This window comes from Muntiacus reevesi, chromosome 6 (assembly GCF_963930625.1).
Source record: "Muntiacus reevesi chromosome 6, mMunRee1.1, whole genome shotgun sequence".
NCBI classification, from domain to species: Eukaryota; Metazoa; Chordata; class Mammalia; order Artiodactyla; family Cervidae; genus Muntiacus; species Muntiacus reevesi.
Window position 1 is genome coordinate 58653010 of NC_089254.1, and position 20632 is coordinate 58673641.

At 37.1% G+C, this 20632-nt stretch overlaps 1 protein-coding gene across 1 annotated transcript in view; it reads left to right on the plus strand.

Annotated features, from left to right (window-relative positions):
• Positions 1-20632, plus strand: part of TBX20 (T-box transcription factor 20) — a 44628-nt gene that overhangs the window by 7243 nt on the left and 16753 nt on the right. Inside the window, exons 4-6 of the mRNA XM_065939901.1 lie at positions 1538-1646; positions 4889-5047; positions 13673-13749. Of these exons, the coding sequence (XP_065795973.1) occupies positions 1538-1646; positions 4889-5047; positions 13673-13749 (345 nt within the window). The remainder of the gene's footprint in view (positions 1-1537; positions 1647-4888; positions 5048-13672; positions 13750-20632) is intronic.

The following is a 20632-nucleotide window of genomic DNA, read 5'->3' on the forward strand; positions in this document are numbered from 1 at the left end:
GTCGTCTCCTTCTCTTCCTACCTTCAATTTTTCCCAGCATCAGTGTCGTTTCTAATCAGGATGTGGTGCTTATTAGTAAAACAACTGTGTCTATAGAGTAACAGCCTTGGAAGGGTGATACTTGAAAAGCGATTTAATATTATGGTGTGTCATTGAAGAATACTTCAACTGAAAGGCAATTCTGAGCACTCCTTTAAAAAATTATTCAGGCAGACAGATACCTAAAACCATTAAAGTTCTTGAATGAGTCTGGTAAGAATCTTTAGTACTGTTAGCCTGTTTTTTGCTTAGATTCTCGTGGGCTTTGTGAGTTGCAGCCTCTGATTCCAATTCTTCTATTGTTAGTCCTCTGTGTGACAAACCAGGGCATAGACTTCTTATTCTTTACATGAATATTGTTAGGAAAGGCTTTTTTTTTTTTTTAACTTTTTCCCTTTCTTTTATTCCTTCCATAATATGTATGTTTAATGGTAGTTACAAAGATTCTCTACAAAATATAAATATAAATAACCTGTGGCATGGATAAAGGAATTTATCCCATTAAATCAAGGACATTTCCTTCTCCTGTTATTAGTTCTGTGATCTCCCATGACTTCAGAAAAGCTTCTGTTGAATGGATATTAGGATTGTGATTTACAAAGGGTTGTACTTAGTTTAAGCTTTGCAGGTAAAGCAAATGACTTGCATTTAACTGTCAGTAGGTAAAAGCTAGCCAAAAACATAGCAGCTGATCAATAAATGACAAACACCTGATAAGTACATTCCCCCCGCCCCCCCCCCCCCCGCATCAAAGCTTTTTTTTGGGAGGGGGGAGTGCTTAGTCTACTTACAGATAAATACACTAAATAATTTGAAGCTTACCCAGCTTGTTTTCACTATCATTAGCGAGCACTTAACGAGGTAATGATGAAAGAAATAATATTAAGGTACCAGGAGAAGCAAATAGACTATGTGAGCTATTAAAAGTTCCCTGGGTCACTGTATTAAAATTACTCTGTCATGCTTATAAAGAAAACAAACTTTAAACTGAGCCACCTTCGAGTTTAAATGGATAGATTCTCTAGAATTGTTTCCTCTTAAATTATTTGTCTTCACTGCTTTTTAGCAACATTTATACTAGGAGCTCATTATGCAATTAGTATAACCTAGACCTTCTTTTGAAAATACCTACAATTGAATTTTATATTTGACAGAAGCAGACCAGTAGTTGATTAATTAGATGGGAAAAAAAAAAACCACCTTTAAAAAAACAACTTGCTCAGCAAATAATAGAAAATGTATTATTATCCCTTAAAAATTAATAATAGAAAATGTATTAAGTATTACCCCTTTAAAATCATTGGTACACAAAGAAACACATTTGTATGTTTTAGCATTATTTTGGCATTGCTGTATTATTAAATTTGAGATTAAACGAGGCAAATAAATATTCACCATTTATATGAGATTTTTGTGTTCCTTTAGAATCAGGATATTTTAAAACCCACAGAGAGATTTTTTTAAATGTCTCAATAAAATTCTGTCATAATTTTCTTAGGTTGTATGTACATCCAGACTCTCCTTTTACTGGCGAGCAGCTACTCAAACAGATGGTGTCTTTTGAGAAGGTGAAACTCACCAACAATGAACTGGATCAGCATGGCCATGTAAGTACAGTGCTTGGACTACATGGATTCCCTGGGGTAGAATGGAGAAGCCACGTGAAACTCTCTCTCTTGAAGTATCTTCCTTTTCTCCCTTTTCCCCTCCAACCTTCTCGCTCTGAGTCATTCTGTGAGAACATTCTTGTGTTCTTTGGGGAACCCTTATGCATACAGAGATGCTGCATGCCATTTCTATGTAAGAGGGTCAGGGACCTTTGGTACCTTGGAATCCCACTTCTGCAAATGCTTTACCACCTGTGCCAACTAAACACAGGGCATGTGCATTTTGGAGGTTACTATGGCCCATTCTTGGATTAAATATTTAATTTCTATCAGTGATAGATAACACAGCATAAAGGGAACGGGGCTGAGACCTCCTCTGGAGGTTTCCCAAAGTGTGTTCTGCAGAATACATTCTTGTGAGATACAATGGGACCAAAGGGTTTTATGTACAAATAAATTTGGAAAAGTGCTGTTCGCTTATTACATGTCTCGTCTGTAGTGAATCTTATGAATATTTAGAACACAGAGAAGTCTTGCAGTTAAAAACAAAACGATTTGATTTTATATATCAATAAGGAATTCATCAAAATGTGGAGAAAAGAGAAACTGGAATTCTGAGCTCCTATCAACACTTAATAGAACAGCCATTGACACAGCCTTTTACACATGCTAAGACTGCTTTTTAAGGAACTATCTGTGATGTTATTTCATGCCCTTAAGTAAAGATTTACATTTTTAAAAGTGTTTTAGATTTTATGCTAAGGAAACTTCAGACAGACATGCATGCTTCTTTGTGATGAGAATACTGTTTCTTTTTTTTTTTTTCCTTTGCCCTGTATGCCAGAAAGCAAGTTGGTATTTTCATAATTTCTCTCCTTGGCTTAGATATTCTGATATAATTATTCTCTCTTATCCCTTTTATTAAGGCTCTTGTTACTTAAGATTTTAATTTTTATTTGATCTATGCAATTTAGAAGAAGAGTTTCAAAACTTTTCAAAAAAAATGGTTACATATACATAGATAATAAATTAGAGAGCTCTAGACATGGTTTCTAAAAATTGGATTGAACCTAAAACCAAGTAAATCACTTCAGGCATTGCCACCATTCATATGCCCACAGGACACTTTGTTTTTCCTGACCAAGTCAGAGTAACTAGGTTAACGTACAACTCAGCTGTCCAGAATTGGTGTGTTTTCCTTTCAGCATCAGTTTCATGAAGAGGAACAGCACTAAGCCATACTTCAGGAGCTCTGGGTTCTAGTCTGATTATGCCAAGATCAGATCGTGACAAATTGTTTGCCTAAATCTTAGATGACTGCTAATATCCACTTTGGCTTTAAAATTTTATTATTTAATATAACTCTTTTTCACTAGAAACAGTATGTTCTGAAAACTACAAGGAAATTTTTTAGATCTTGTGTTGTTTAGACAAGTTCTCTGAATCAGCCCTGAAGAAGCCCCTCTTTACAGATATATTTTTGATTTTATAATAGGAAAATTTCTTATTTCCAGGAATTTATTTCTCCAATGAAATAAAGTCTGCATTTCTATCAGTATTTCTTAGGTCCAGGAAAGCCTGAGCAGAGGTTCAAGAAGCCCTGGGGTCTGAGACTCAGTCTCAGGTCTGAGTCTGTCCGATACCCTTTCCTAAAGGAAGTTAACCTAGGGCTGGTATAAATAAGGAAGAGGGGACCTTATTTAAAGCTTAGGGCTTTTTCCAGTGTGTATGTATGTGTGTGCGTATGTGATTTGAAAACTCTTATCTTCTCAGTAGAACATATAGTGAATGCTCAGGTTTTTCTTATACCAGTTTCGGGAGGCAAATGTTTGGCTTTGTCACTTCAAGTTTATTCCAGTTTTAGGACTGAGCACAGATTCTTGAATTCCTTGGAATAAATGCATTATACAAAGAGATAACTTTTTAAAGGTTATTTTGATTCATTTGAAGCTCTCATTTGCTTCAGTAATTCCTATTCAGATTTGGGATCATAAAAAGATGGCATGTTCAAAATTCAATGCCAGTTAATGCCCTGTAACTTTGTTGGTGTATATCTCAGTACAGAAATAGATTGATTCTATATCAGTTACCTCACAGTGACTAGTATTTAACTCTCCTAAAGTCAACCAGCACCCAAGTTAGCCAAGGAAACAAGAGAGTGACAACACTGCATGCTGTTGACCCTGGTTCTGCCACAGCATGTATCAAACACCTCCTCTGAGAACCATGCTCTCTGCTAGGCTCCTGAGGTGAAGGGCATACAATGTGAGCCCTGTTATCCCAAGAAAAACATACTCAATTTTGTATACTTAGGTAGCTGTCTGGGTGTGGCATTGGGGGAGATGTAGAAAATCTTTTAATATCTGAAAGTAAATTTTGTTGTTCAAATTTCATAATGGCAATTGTATTTTATTTAAATGATACATGAAAAATAGTGCCTTTGTAAACAAGGGTATGTTTCTGATTTCTAAGTATTGGGTAACTTTTACTAGCTATAGAATGGAAGACAGCTGTCATTATCATTCCTATTTAGTTTGCAACTGGAAGTTGGAATCAATGAAGCTATCAGACATGATGATGATGATAATACAGTTATGTTTACTGAGCACTTCCTATTTGCTATGTGATTTACAAGAGTTACATCATCAGATTCTCACCACAACTCCTGTGAGTTTAAAACTTAAATGCTTTTGCATTTAAGAAAATGGGGTGAGAAAGGTACGATCACTTGACCCAAGATTAAAAGAGCGAGAAAGTATCAGATTCAGTCTATCTCACACCTCACCGCCTTTTAAGTTTCATTTCCCTACCATCCACCACCCACCCCAACCCCCAAACCCCCACTGTCCCAAGTAACAATCTGCTTCCTCAAATATGTAATTTCTTACTTTAGAAAATTTAGAGACATACTGCCTTTGGTCTAACCAGACTAAAAAACAAAAACTTTTTTTTTTTTTCAAATAAACCTATCCTCCAGATGACTTTTTCCTCTCTAATTTTAGAAAGAACACTTGAAACCTGTGTTATTTGCAGTTGTTTTGGTAAAATGTGATTCACAATGATGACTCTGCAGTATTATGTACAAATTACTTGCCTGAAGAATGGAAAGGGTCGATTTTAATCTTAAAACTGCATTTGAAACTGTAGATTTTATGATTCTTTCTTTGCCTCATTGTAATTGGGCCTGTTTAGCAATATAAAAACCTAAATTTCAGTACTGTGCTTGCCATTCTTTGTTGTAGATAATTTTGAACTCAATGCATAAGTACCAGCCACGGGTGCACATCATTAAGAAGAAAGACCACACAGCCTCATTACTCAATCTGAAGTCTGAAGAATTCAGAACATTCATCTTTCCAGAAACAGTTTTTACAGCAGTCACTGCCTACCAGAATCAACTGGTGAGTGTACCCTTCACAATTTTTTTGCCAAAAAAGATGAGGTTTTAGGAGATGCTTTTATCTTCTTGGCGAGAAGGGCTATCCCAGTACTCAAAATGGAAGTTTACTTTGAAGAAAGCTATGGAGACTCAGCCCCGGGACCTCCAAGTATGTTGAGTGACTGCAGCTCAGTGTTATAAAGGTCTGTGTTTCCTAGAACAGTTCCTTTCCCAGTCAAGCTGTTTACGGCCCATTCTCCTGCCAAAACCTGTCCCAAACTGACTTCTTACCAGCTTCCTTTCCCTCCTCTTGGTAGGGCCTCATGATGTACATAACCATATACTCATGAATTCATTAAATTTTAAAGTTCAGTTTTTCTGCTAAATTAGTACACACAGTCTAGCCAACTATCCAGACTGTTGATTTGTTAGATATTTTGTGAGACTTATTTAGCTGAAATTCAGGCTAATTATAGTGGAATGATTTTAAATACCTCTTTAGATAATAAACTGTATTATGTAAACATCAAGATATCTAATTTATAATATTGAGTTTTATATTTTCTACTCTTGTAAATCATATTTAAAATTTATGCATTTCTAAGGCTTAGATTAAGTTGGTAAATAATTATCAAAGTGTTGCTAAGGACTGGGTGCTATTAAGATTCTTCCCCATTTATTCTTCTTTCATGGTCAGCATAAACGTGAAGGCTTTCTATATGACTTTGAGTAGACTTCAGTTCATCACTGTGGCTGCCACTTTCTTTGCCTGTAAACTGGGACTAAGAACTGGCCCATCTTAGGGAATTCCTGTAAGGCTCAAATGAGATGCTGTGCATAAACATGCCTTTGGAAACTCTAAGGCACTCTATCAAAAAGGCCTGTTGTGACTGTTAGACTGTCTCTGGAATGTCCAAAGAGAATCTGTCACCATATAGATTTTTCAAAATTAGTGGCATTTTAAAAAATGAAATAATGTATAAATAATGAAATCAATGTACGAATGTTATCATACTATTTATCTTTAAGTGAAAGCAAAGTACTATAACTTTTTAATTATCCCTAAAATAACATAAGAGTGGCAACTTTCAGAGAATGCCCAAGTTAAAAATTTGGGTATAGACTGAAGACCACAGAGGCCTAAAACACTAATCTTACTTTTCTTAGAATCTAGAACACTGACATCAACAATCCCATTTTCAATTTATTTGAGGACACATGTATATATATGTCACAGGTTTAGAAAAGATTCCTGAAACATTCATTCAACTTATATTAACTGAATTAGTAGCTTTTATACTATAAACATTGAAAAAAGAAAGTATTAGTCACTCAGTTGTGTCCGACTCTTTGCGACCCCATGGACTGCAACCCGCCAGGCTCCTCTGTACATAGGACTTTCCAGGCAAGGATACTGGAGTGGGTTGCCATTTCCTTCTCCAGGGGATCTTCCCGACCCAGGGATCGAACCCACATCTCCTGCACTGCAGGCACATTCTTTACCTACTGAGCTACCAGGGAAAGTCTCAAATAACATTGTGTGTGTGTGTGTGTGTTTTAGTTGCTCAGTTGTGTTCAACTTTTTGCAACTGCATGGACTATAGCCCGCCAGGCTCCTCTGTCCATGGAATTATCCAGGGAAGAATATTGGAGTGGGTTGCCATTTCCTTCTCCAAAGGATCTTCCCAACCCAAGGATCGAACCCAGAATTCTTGCATTGCTGGTGGATGCTTTACCATCTGAGCTATTAGGGAAATACAAGAGACCCTGTTGATGTTTGAGAATGAAACAAAAATTTGTCATGTGAAAACTTCATTGCTTTTATGAAAATCATCTGTGAAAATTATGGACAGAACAAAATTAAGGGAATTTTAAGTATAACATCTGAGATTTGGTCTAATTGGCAAAAGCGCAATCCTGAATAAATATTGGCAGGATCTCTCATATCACATAAAATGGAACAGGAGGCTATTATCTACATGATTATAATAATAGCTCATATTTGGGTACTTACCATGTGCAAAGCACCATTTAAAGTACATTGTCTTATTTAATCCTCACAATAATATTTTGAGGTAGGAACAACAGTATTTTTATGTTGCATTTCATAGCCAAAAGAATTGAGGCTGGAGTTAAATAACTTATCCAATGAGACCTTGCTGCTTCTATCAGAGATTTAAATCCAGGTGGTTAGGTGTTAAATGTCAGTGTTCTTAACCTCTAAGCTTTAGGTACTTGGTGTCCCCAAGAAAGCAAAACTCACCTCCTCTCAGCTTGTGACCCTGATGGATTCAAGACATCCTATTTTAAAGGGTTTTAGTTCTTTATGTTAATTTCTTTTCTTCTCAGCATGTGCTCACTGCTTACCTGCTATGTGCAGGGAGCTCCTCACACTGACAGCAGTCAGTGTAACAAGATGGTCATCATTCTAAATTGACAGAATATCTGCTGCCATTAGCTGTTTCTAATAGGAGCTGTATGCTTTAGTGACATTATCTCATTGAATTCTTTTGTTCCCACTCAACATATATTTGCAAGATTTTCAAAATCCAAAAGTTAAACAAATAGTAAAATGAAGCACATGTATGCTCTACCCAGATTCAACAATTAACATTTTTCCAGTTTTTTACCTTCCCTGCTCCATTTCTCAACCTCTCTTTAGGTATATACTTTCCCCCTTCTCTCAATCATTTGAAACTAAGTTGTATGCATCGTGATACTTTACTTTTAAGTACTTCTACAAGCCCAGACTGACAATAAGATTATTTTGTAACCACGATATCTTTAACACATTTAAAACTGAGTTTGTATTAAAAATTTCAGGATGGACCAACAAATGTCTTTATAACCCCTACCCCCTTCCCCCTAAACTAGTATTCACCAAAGGTTCATGGTTTGGATGTTACTTTTAACTTAGGAAAAAATATATATATATTTTTAATCAATATCTCACTTAATTCTGATACTAATCCCCTATTGAATAAGGCCCTATGAGCTCCATTTTGTGGATGAAGAAACTGAGGTTCAGAATGGTTAATACACTACCCCAAGGTCACAAATCTGGGAAGTGGGATAATTCCTTTTGGGTTAATTCCTACTTTTTGAAAGCATCATGCTAGATTGCAGGAAAGAAAGTGACCACTGACAGTGTAAAGGCTGGGAAACTGAATTTGAAAATACTTAGTTAAAATAGGTTAAGATTCTAATAACCACATATCCCAATACTAGTTACTCCTCTTGAGAAATGTTTATTTCTAGTTAAGATTATAAGTGGGCTCAAAAATCCACCGACCAGTGCCTATCTAGCTTTCACTGCATCATTAAGTGTAGTGATTAACATGATTAGTATATCATTTCATTGCTAAATAATCCACAATAAAAATGACTAAATTCAGAACTGATTTTCTCAATAGATCCTGCCAGGTCTGAGTTTATTTCTATGCTTCTACCTTTAAAGCCATAATCCCTAGCACAATGCCACGTGCGTGCACACACACACATGTGTGTGTGTATGTATATGTACATCCCACCCCCCATACACTGGCATTGTGCTAGGGGTTATGGCTTTAAAGGTAGAAGCATAGAAATAAACACTGCTATATCATGCTTGTCTACTGATTTGCCTATAATAAACATAAAATAAATATATATGAATTAAACAAATTAAATATGTACTAAGTATAATATAAAGTAAGTTTTTCATGGCTAAATAACAGAAAATAAAGAAAAGATTTAAAATTTCACACTTAAGATCATATTTATATCTCTTAAACTTTGGATAGACATTACTTTCATATATATTAACAGCAAAATCAAAGTTTCCAATAGAATTTGTGAAAAAGCTTCTCATTTATTGTATCTGGTAGTTTTATTTGTGAGAAATGAAAAAGGCACTTTTTTTCCTATTTTTTCCCTCTGGTTTTTGTGAGGAAATGATTGCATTTCTTTACATTATTAGTTTAAAGCTAAATACATTACACTCTCAACAAACTATTTTATAATTTAAGATTTAAAGGTCATACGTTGCTTTTGAGCAGGCAAGCCATTGCTGTAGAGTTGAAGTGTAGGTCAGGTTTCATTTTTAAATGCCTTTGGACAGATCTTTTCCTGATAATTGGAGAAATGGTCTCTGAGGGCCAATTTCACCTTGTGGTTGGGAACCTCAGCTCTACTCAGAGTCCAGTGATATCACATGGAATAATAACTATTGGAAAAAGTCCCTTTCTGTTTGGTGCAGCTGGCAGTGTAAAATTCTGCCCTCTATTTATGCATACACTTATCTATAGATAAAGGAGATGTTGAAAAAGTGAATTTTTTGGTTAGGAAATGCATTATGATCCATATTTTCAAGATGATACATGAAAAAAAAAAAAGGGGGTATATTTTTGCTGGAATGGGCTTCCCTGGTGGCTCAAATGGTAAAGTATCTATCTGCAATGCAGGAGGCCCAGGTTCGATCCCTGGGTCGGGAAGATCCCGGGAGAAGGGAACGGCAACCCACTCCAGTATTCTTTTTTGTTTGTTTGTTTTACACTCCAGTATTCTTGCTTGGAGAACTCTATGGACGGAGGAGCCTGGCGAGTTACAGTCCATGGGGTCACAAAAAGTCAGATACACTGAGTGACTGACACTTTCACTTTTCACTTTCAGTCTGTGATTTGCATGTGTGTAGATACACTTGAAACTGCAGGATTTCTTAAGCACATAATACTGTCCTTACTTGCTAATTGTTTTTCCTCACAAAATGAAAAACATTGCGTTTTTAAAATTTGTTGTTGACTCATAAAGACATTTCAGTAGTTTCACATGGGGTTCTATACATATTATGTCCAGTAATTGACTATTTTGGGATCCTTCTTTTAGTTTTACCTTTGACATGGGTGACATTGTTCAATGGTGTTAAAAGCTGCAGGCATTTTATATTATGAAAATGATGTCCAACTGAAATCACTGTATATAACTCAGATTCTTTCTTTCATGAGTTCTCAAATGTATCACTTTTTCAGTTCTCCCAAATTTCATAGAGGGATGTAAAACTATATCTGCAAAAATGAATTTCTGTTAGCTACTGGTTTTTACTTAAACATCTATGGGATAAAATCTGTGCCTAAACTTTTAAAAATGTATAATTAACTAGAATGTTAAAACTTTGCTATTTAAAAATTTCTTTTTCTGAAAATAGAAAACAAAATGAAATGCTTTTTATATAAACTTAAAAAGAATTTCGCTTAGTCTATAACTGGTAAACATGAAATCATATTTCTGACTGCTTGTTTTTGAAGCAAAGTTCAACAAACATTTCTGAGGAACTTATGGTTGGCACCCTGATAGACTGAGTCTAGTGATACCACAGTGAGCTCATTAAGAAATTTAACCCACAGTTCCTGTGTTGCTAATCAGTACTTCATAAAGCCTGTTCAAGACTGTAGTGGTTAGTTCAGGGCCCCCAAACAATTGTAGTAAGAGATCTATTCAGCTTTTATCCTCTAACTTTCAAAAGTAATTATTAGATAACAGGAATTAGATAACACGGCCCATAGAGAAAGTATATACTGGGTTAATGTCCTGAGCTCCTTTTCTAACTAGCACACTAAAGTTAAATCACTGCTGAACCAATTGGTAAATCTAACTGTATATACTATTCTTGAAGTTACAGTTTGAAATTATATCAAACTATAAAGTAGAAAAGTTACCATTGGTACTCTTGGGGATGATGAAAGAAAGACTGTAAAGATACTAGAAAGAGAAAGATTCTAATAAACGAAAGAAAGTTCCAAAGAAATCTGAAAACCTGTGTTGAATTTTATTTACTTCCTCATTCAAAGTTATGGTGGTAATACTAGATACTGTGACACATTAGCTGACAACACACACTGAAAGTATTTACTCTCTACAGAAACTCCACAATCATCACATTCTAAGCTAATAGTCTTTATCTTTTGGAAATACAAATAACAACAAACACAATTCTCAAAATCCTTTTCAGGGACAAAGTGGGTAGACGGTCTTTAGTTATTATATGGATAATACTTTATATTCTTTTAGTTTATGAAGACTCAAGGAAAGCTTGATGTGGCTCACATTTTTAAAAACTGTATTTCATTTTATTATTGCTGCACTGCACGGCTTGCAGGATCTTAGTTCCCTGACCGTGGACTGAACCCACGGCCTGGCAGTGAAAGCACTGAATCCTACCCCCTGGACTGCCAGGGAATTCCTGAGATGGTTGCAAAAGGACTCTGTTCAGAATTGTTTCTCCATCAGATATTATTTGCTTCTGTCTTCAGAAAATTTTATCCACTGGCAAATCCATTCACTTTTCAATCTTATAAATGAGCTTGTAGGAACTAAACTTGAAAGGAACCTTAACTTTATTCATCTACCTCACAGTTTCAGTTTGAAAATTTCTGGGTTTGGTTCATCCTTAATGTCAGTAACACTGCAGTGGATGTGGTGCCACCCTCTTTAGTAATACTTAAATGACTTCCAGTTCTGGTCAACTGTGTATCCCTCTGCCTGCTCCGTGGAATTTTAGGGACTGCATGTTCTCAGTTTTGTTGATGAATTATTGTGAAAGTGTTTTCATGAACTATAAAGCAATTTAGAAATCCGAAATGTTTTCATTTATAATTATTCAGTAGAAAGAGACGAAAAAAAATCCTGTCTTTGAGGATTCAAAAATCTTGTTGATAATTTATAATCCTAGAATATATTGATTGCTTGGGCTTTATAAGATGTTTGTAATTTATTTCAAACAAAATTTTTTGCCTTTGCCCTGAAAATTGACCTTCAGTACTAAATCCTAGTCTGAAAAGAATAGTTAAAATAGACTTCACCCTTTAGAAATCCATGCCCTTAATTAAAGAGGTGGCTGAGTGTGAGAGAGGTTCTCTACAAACTATTGATGGCCATACATTAGGGACAACCTCAGCAGTTCCTGTATATTTCTTTCTATGCACACCTAAAGTCCTGTTGCTGAGCATTAAGGACAGGTCTCTTACTTATCTAGGTTATTTTCTTCACTGTTTACCATTTTCCATTAACTAAACTAAAAAGGAAATTAGCAATTTTATTTTTGGCTGCTGTAAATGTCATAGGCTAAAAATAAGAATTTGTGAGATACTGCCAAATGTCCTTAAAAATAAATTTAAATAAATAAATAAAATATGCTAGAAAATCAAAATAAATAAATAACTTGTATAAGGAAAAAAAAAAAAAACTAATATCAAAGAATCAATCTTACAACTTTCCAATATTGATAGAGAAGTAGCATCTCTCTGGCCAGGACAGTGTGGGAAGTTCTATTCTGAGTGAGGTATATAGCTTTTTGTACTTTGCACATTGGTTAGCACACACTGAGAAAACTTGAGAAAGAAAAACAATGATTTTCTTTTGTAATGAATAAAGCAATTCTTTAGGTGTTAATGGTTTAAAGTGAACAGTAGATACATTCTGATCAAAGGAAAAGTATTGGCAAAACAATAGTTCAAACTGTTGTTGATTGTTGTTCTGTTTTTAATTATGTTTACTATTTACTTTGAAAGAGGAAGGCATGCCTCCCTCAACCTCTAACTTTTTTTCAGGTTAAGACTATTGCATGTGTGTTTCTCCCTCTCTCCAAAGATGAATGTGGGCTCTCATTTTGGACACAAATGAGCTATGACTCTTTTTAAAGGTGTCTGTGGTTCTAACTCAGATACTAACTAGTTGTGTCCTACATTCTCCTCCATGCCTTTTAGCTCTGATACTCAGGAATTTTGCAAGTCAAGTATCTTTTAATTAGTGTTTCCTTTATTTACTTATTTTTTTTTGTACCTAATATATTTTCCCTGAAACATGAAGTGTATATGTTTTAATGAATCTTTCTACATTAATATTGTGTACTGTGGGAATTATGGCTAGCATAGCATAGACACTTAATACTTCAGACTATGATTCTTATTAGGAAATAAGACTATTTTTTGAAATGCTTTTTTCCAAATAAGCGTAGAGTCTGTAAATAACATTCTATGGGAGGGTAACAGAAGACCCATTAATTTGATTCTAATTTAGTCAGATGGAAAGGGAATGGGGTAAATTTATATGCTGAAAACTTTATATCATGTATTTATATCATGTTTTTCAGTACAGTGTTGAACATGAAGCTATTATTGGGGTATCTATTATGGTATATATTGGTGCCCATGATATTAACAAATGAGGCTGTCAAGTCGGCATGAGGCAACATTCTTGTTTTCATTTCCCATTACCCACCCATGCTGGCGGGTATTGTCCAATTCTGGACAGTTTCCTCATTCCCTAGTCCACCCTAACCTTTCACTACTCTTAAATACTTCTCACATCAGGCACACTGTTCATAAAAGGCCCACATTTCTAACTGTCTCTATTTATTGACTTCCAGCCTGTTATAGGAACAGATACTCTGTCCTCAAATACTTCCTTTTCCTTGATGCCTTCTCTGACCAATTCACCCAAATTTGTGAATTTCCTTAGCAATTTCAACCTTTATCACAATACTGAGCAACATTAAGATATTCTTAGACATTCTTGGGGTGCTATGATGGAAAATGAACAAATTTTTTATTTCTGATTTTGTTTCCTTGACCACAGACATGACACTGTTTTGTTACTCATCTTCCCCTTCCAGATAACCAAGCTGAAAATAGATAGTAACCCTTTTGCCAAAGGATTCCGGGACTCCTCCAGGCTCACAGACATTGAGAGGTAATGAGAATTTTCTGTTTACTTTTTTGCCCAGATAAGATAAAGAAAAGCACTAGTTTGTAAGAGCACACTCCTTGCAACACCAAAGAGACATAATTTTACTGTATATAGTCTCCAGTACTCTGTATTGTCTCCGGTTCTCTGCCTGACCTTCACTTCCGGTTATAAACCCTACAGATATGCAACTGCTGAAGTTCTGACAGCCGCTGCAGCTGGATCTATTCTATGCTCCATTTCTGAGTGAAGTGGTTTCTTTGAACAGGACATTAATTCAACTGCAAAAAATAGGGCTTGTTTGTTATCAAAGACTCAGTCCTCTTGATGATATTAAGCTTCATGTCTTAAGTGGCAATCCACAGAGAAAATAGAATCTTAATAGCCTTTGCTTTCTGAAGTGGATATATTTGCTAACATAAAGAGTATAAAGGTAGTTTGGAATTTGGAAGCAAAAAGAGGCAGTTTAAATCAAGGTGCATATTTTATCTACAGTGTAGAATGCTTGTGTTTAATAGGAAAGCTATTGGATAACAGGACCTTTAAGGCAAGTGACAATCATGTGCCTGTAGTTGACCATAATTTTTAATTAAAATGGTTCACACAGTGTGAGACTGTTTATGTGATGAGTAATGACGATATTGAGATGCATAGTTACCCAATATGAATGTCAAAATGTTTTTTTCAAAGAAAAGATTTTTTTTCTAACTGATTATTTGTACTCCTAAGTGTACTATGCAATTTTCTGTACTTACTGTTTTATTTTTGGTGAACACACTTAAATTCTACTGTCTTTGCAATTTTAAATTATAAAACAGCCGCCATTTTATACATTAAATCATCAGATTTTATTCATCCTCTGTATTTAATCTCTTATATGTCCTGGAATCTTTATAGACAGGTGGAGTACCCTAACTACCAGCCCTCTGGTTTATTTTATCTCCAGATCTTTATGTGATTTCCCCACCAACTGCTACATGGTTCTGACACACTTCATTACCTACCACATGGTCACATGTCCTGACCTCAGCACTTCTCTTTCCTGTCCTGGCAACTCAAATTAAAGGATTATTATAAATTTTAGCAACATCTGATCCTTCCATCATCCTTCCCAGTGCCAGAGCATAAAGGTGTGGTTTTGATTTTGCGGGGAAAGATATAGAAGCTCAGTGGGGAGACAAAGAATCCACAGGAGAGACTGAAAGTTGGGCAGGCATTTGAGTAGAAAAGATTAATTAGTTGAAGAGCCTGACAAGTGATTGGGGGTACTGAGATCAGGGAAAGGAACTTGAGCTTGTGGTTGAAAATCCCTTGCAAAATGGATGGCAAGAAGGTAACTCTTCGATTAGGTAGAATATAGGCATGCAAATAGGCCATAAGATCCAAATCAGTGAGAAAGTGGTATCAGCAGCATGGGTGACAAAGGAGTCCACATTTACAAAGACATTTTGTGACCCCATGAACTGTAGCCTACCAGGCTCCTCCGTCCATAGGATTTTCCAGACAAGAGTACTGGAGTGGGTTGCCATTTCCTTCTCCAGGGGAATCTTCCCAACCCAGGGATCAAACCTGGGTCTCCCACATTGTCGGCAGAGACTTAACCATCTGAGTCACCAGGAGGTGTTTTAAAAAGGCTACTTCCATTTAGGTGTGATCTTTCTCATCTCCTGTTTCTAGAGTGTCAAAGGCACTGATTCACACTAGATTTATGCAAGTGGGATTATAATAAGTGAATTTTTTCTCTTTTCTAATCAGGTATCAGGCAAAAATGAAGACAGTGGTTCAGTAGGGCAGTAGAGATGTGTTTTTATAGTGTGCCTCATATCTTCTGTTTCAGGTCAGGGGTTGAGCATGGTATATGAAGACAAAGCCATGGGTTAGAGTCCCTGCTCTGCCTTTTCCTGGCTGAGTGATCCTAGAGAAGTTACCTAAGTTAAGTAGATCACTTAAGTAAGATATTAAGTAAGTTAAGTAAGATCACTTCTAAGTGATCCTCAGAAGTTACCCTGAGTCTGTTTCCTCATGTAGAAAATGGAGGACATAATGCTGCTCACTTTATTATGAGGATCATGTAAGATGACATTTATGAAAGCACTTTCAAAATCCGAAAATGTAAAATAATTATGTTTTACTAGATGAGCATCTGGCAGAGGTGTGGGTCGGCAGTGGTCTGCTACAGGGTTGGGGGCATTGCCTGTAGCAGTGCCTGCATGGGAACTTTTGAAGGAGGTCACCATTATCTTCACTCAGTTCAGTTCAGTTGCTCAGTCATGTCCAACTCTTTGCAACCCCATGAATCGCAGCACGCCAGGCCTCCCTATCCATCACCAACTCCCGGAGTTTACTCAAACTCATGTCCATTGAGTCGGTGATGCCATCCAGCCATCTCATCCTCTGTCGTCCCCTTCTCTTCCTGCCCCCAATCTTTCCCTGCATCAGGGTCTTTTCCAATGAATCATCTTTTCGCATGAGGTGGCCAAAGTATTGGAGTTTCAGTTTCAGCATCAGTCCTTCCAATGAACACCCAGGACTGATCTCCTTTAGGATGGACTGGTTGGATCTCCTTGCAGTCCAAGGGACTCTCAAGAGTCTTCTCCAACACTGCAGTTCAAAAGCATTAATTTTTCAGCGCTCAGCTTTCTTCACAGTCCAGCTCTCACATCCATACATGACCATTGGAAAAACCATAGCCTTGAATAGACGACCTTTGCTGGCAAAGTATCATCTTCATTACCTCCACCACAGTTTGGCCTCAGGTCAGATAACAGGGAAGGGAACACAGCCCAGCCCATCAACAGATGATCGGATTAAAGGTTTAGAGGATGAGATAGCTAGATGGCATCACCCACTCAATGGATATGAGTTTGAATAAATTCCGGGAATTGGTGATGGACAGGGAAGCCTGGCATGCTGCGATTCATGGGGTCAGAAAGAGTCGGACATGACTGAGTGACTGAACTGAACTGAACTGAGCATGGCCCCGCCCATCAGAATGAGACCCAGTTTCCCCCACAGTATCTCCCATCAGGAAGCTTCCATAAGCCTCTTATCCTTATACATCAGAGGGCAGACAGACTGAAAGCTACAATCATAGAAAACTAACCAATCTGATCACATGGACTACAGCCTTGTCTAACTCAGTGAAATTATGAGCCATGACATGTAGGGTCTTCCAAGATGGACGGGTCATGGTGCACAGTCTTGACAAAACGTGGTTCACTGGAGAAGAGAATGGCAAACCACTTTAGTATTCTTGCCTTGAGAACAGTATGAAAAGGCAAAAAGATAGGACACTGAAAGATGAACTCTCCAGGTCAGTAGGTGCCCAATACACTACTGGAGATCAGTGGAGAAATAACTCCAGAAAGAATGAAGAGATGGAGCCAGAGCAAAAACAACATCCAGTTGTGGATGTGACTGGTGGTGGAAGTAAAGTCCAATGCTATTGTTCCTATGAGTAATATTGCATAGGAACCTGTAATGTTAGGTCCATGAATCAAGGCAAATTGGAAGTGGTCAAACAGGAGATGGCAAGAGTGAACATTGACATTTTAGGAGTCAGCAGACTAAAATGGACTGGAACGGGTGAATTTAACTAAGATGACCATTATATCTACTACTATGGGCAAGAATCCCCTAGAAGAAATGGAGTAGCCATCATAGTCAACAAAAGAGTCCAAAATGCAATACTTGGATGCAATCTCAAAAACAACAGGACGGTCTCTATTCATTTCCAAGGCAAATCATTCAATATCACAGGAATCCAAGTCTATACCCCGACTAATGATGCTGAAGAAGTTGAATGGTTCTATGAAGACCTACAAGGCCTTCAAGAACTAACACCCTAAAAAAGGTGTCCTTTTCATTATAAGGGACTGGAATGCAAAAGTAGGGAGTCAAGAAATACCTGGAATAACAGGCAAATTTGGCCTTGAAGTACAAAATGAAGCAGGGCAAAGGCTAATAGAGTTTTGCCAAGAGAACGCACTGGTCATAGCAAAACCCTCTCCAACAACACAAGGGAAGACTCTACACATGGAAATGACCAGATGGTCAATACCAAAATCAGACTGATTATATTTTTTGCAGACAAAGATGGAAAAACTCTATACAGTCAGCAAAAACAAAACTGAGAGCTGACTTTGACTCAGATCATGAACACCTTATTGCCAAATTCAGACTTAAATTGAAGAAAGTAGGGAAAACCACTAGGCCATTCAGGTATGACCTAAATCAAATCCCTTACAATTATACAGTGGAAGTGAGAAATAGATTCAAGGGATTGGCTCTGATAGAGTGCCTGAAGAATTATGGATGGAGGTTTGTGACACTGTACAGGAGGCAGTGATCAAGACCATCACTGAGAAAAAGAAATGCAAAAAGACAAAATGGTTGTCTGAGGAGGACTTACAAATAGCTGTGAAAAGAAGAGAAGCAAAAGGCAAAGAAGAAAAGGAAAGATATCCCCATTTGAATGCAGAGTTCCAAAGAATATCAGCTAGAGATAAGAAAGCCTTCCTCAGTCATCAGTGCAAAGAAATAGAGGAAAACAATAGAATGGGAAAGACTAGAGATCTCTTCAAGAAAATTAGAGACACCAATGGAATATTTCATGCCAAAATGGGCACAATAAAGGACAGAAATGGTATGAACCTAACAGAAGCAGAAGATATTAAGAAGAGGTGGTAAGAATACACAGAAGACTATACAAAAAAGATCTTCATGACCCAGATAATCACAATGGTGTGATCACTCACCTAGAGGCCGTCATCCTGGAATGCAAAGTCAAGTGGGCCTTAGGAAGCATCACTATGAACAAAGCTAGTGGAGGTGATGGGATTCCAGTTGAGCTATTTCAAATCCTAAAAGATGATGCTGTCAAAGTGCTACACTGGGTATGCCAGCAAATTTGGAGAACTCAACAGTGGCCATAGCACTGGAAAAGGTCAGTTTTCATTCCAATCCCAAAGAAAGGCAATGCCAAAGAATGCTCAAACTACCGCACAATTGCACTCATCTCACACACTAGGAAAGTAATGCTTAAAATTCTCCAAGCCAGGCTTCAACAGTATGTGAACCATGAAATTCCAGATGTTCAAGCTAGATTTAGAGAGGGCAGAGGAACCAGAGATTAAATGGCCAACATCCATTGGATCATTGAAAAAGTGAGAGAGTTCCAGAAAAACATCTACTTCTGCTTTATTGACTATGCCAAAGCCTTTGACTGTGTGGATCACAATAAACTGTGGAAAATTCAGAAAGAGATGGGAATACCAGACCAGCTGACCTGCCTCCTGAGAAATCTGTATGCAGGTCAAGAAACAACAGTTAGATCTGGACATGGAACAACAGACTGATTCCAAATTGGGAAAGAAGTACGTCAAGGCTGTATATTGTCACCCTGCTTATTTAACTTATATGCAGAGGACATCATGAGAAATACTGGACTGGATGAAGCACAAACTGGAATCAAGATTTCCCAGAGAAATGTCAATAACCTCAGATGTGCAGATGATACCACCCTTATGCCAGAAAGCAAAGAAGAACTAAAGAGCCTCTTGATGAAAGTGAAAGAGGAGAGTGAAAAAATTGGGTTAAAGCTCAACATTCAGAAAACAAAGATCATGGCATCTCATCCCAGCACTTCATGGCAAATAGATGGGGAAACAATGGAAACAGTGACAAGACTTTATATTTTTTGGGCTCCAAAATCACTGCAGATGGCGTTTGCAGCCATGAAATTAAAAGACACTTGCTTCTTGGAAGAAAAGTTATGACCAACCTAGACAACATATTAAAAAGCAGAAACATTAATTTGCCAACCAAGGTCTATCTAGTCAAAGGTTTGGTTTTTTCCAGTGGTCATGTATGGATGTGAGAGTTGGACGGTGAAGAAAGCTGAGCACCGAAAAATTGATGCTTTTGAACTGTGGTGTTGGAGAAGACTCTTGAGAGTCCCTTGGACTGCATGGAGATCCAACCAGTCCATCCTAAAGGAAATCAGTCTTGCATACTCATTGGAAGGACTGATGCTGAAGCTGAAACTCCAGAACTTTGGCCACCTGATGTGAAAAATTGACTCATTTGAAAAGATCCTGATGCCTGGAATGATGAATGTGGGAGGAGAAGGGGATGACAGAGGATGAGATGGTTGGATGGCATCACCAACTCAATGGACATGAGTTTGAGTAAATTCTGGGAGTTGGTGATAGACAGGTAAGCCTGGCATACTGCAGTCCATGGTGTTGCAAAGAGTCAGACATGACTGAGCAACTGAACTGAACTGAACTGAGATGAGCATAGTTTTACCCCATCCAAGTTACTTTCAATAATCTTAATAAAATACTTCTAGAATAAAAATAACCCCTTTCGTTTTACTTATGTTTATGAGAGACAGGGACCTAGACTGACTGCCATTTAGAGTGACGGACTTGATAATGCATGCAGCCACATTTTCCACTTAACTGAGTAAACATCCTGATGTCAGGAACACTCACATGTACATGAAACTTAGAAGCTTTCAGTCGTCTGAGGGCTAAAAGAGCATCTTATGAGACTAGCTGCAAGTTTGCAAGATGACCTAAGTAGTGTGAAATTGGCCAGGGTTTTGGATTTCATTTCCAGGTATTTAAGTCTGAATTTTTCCTAAACAGCCTTTGGGGATGGAACAAATCAGATCAATTGATCTTTGGAGACCTAAAGAAATTAAATTAGTCTGGAGTCAGTTACTGCACTAAACCATCTAGTAATTGAATTGCCCCTTGTAACTGATGGAAAACAGCCCTATTTGTAACAATATAGAGAGCGTTTGTAAAATAAGAGATCTGAGAGAAAAACACATCTTTTTATGACATGATGACAGAAATTGCACTTTTCTAACCTAATTGAA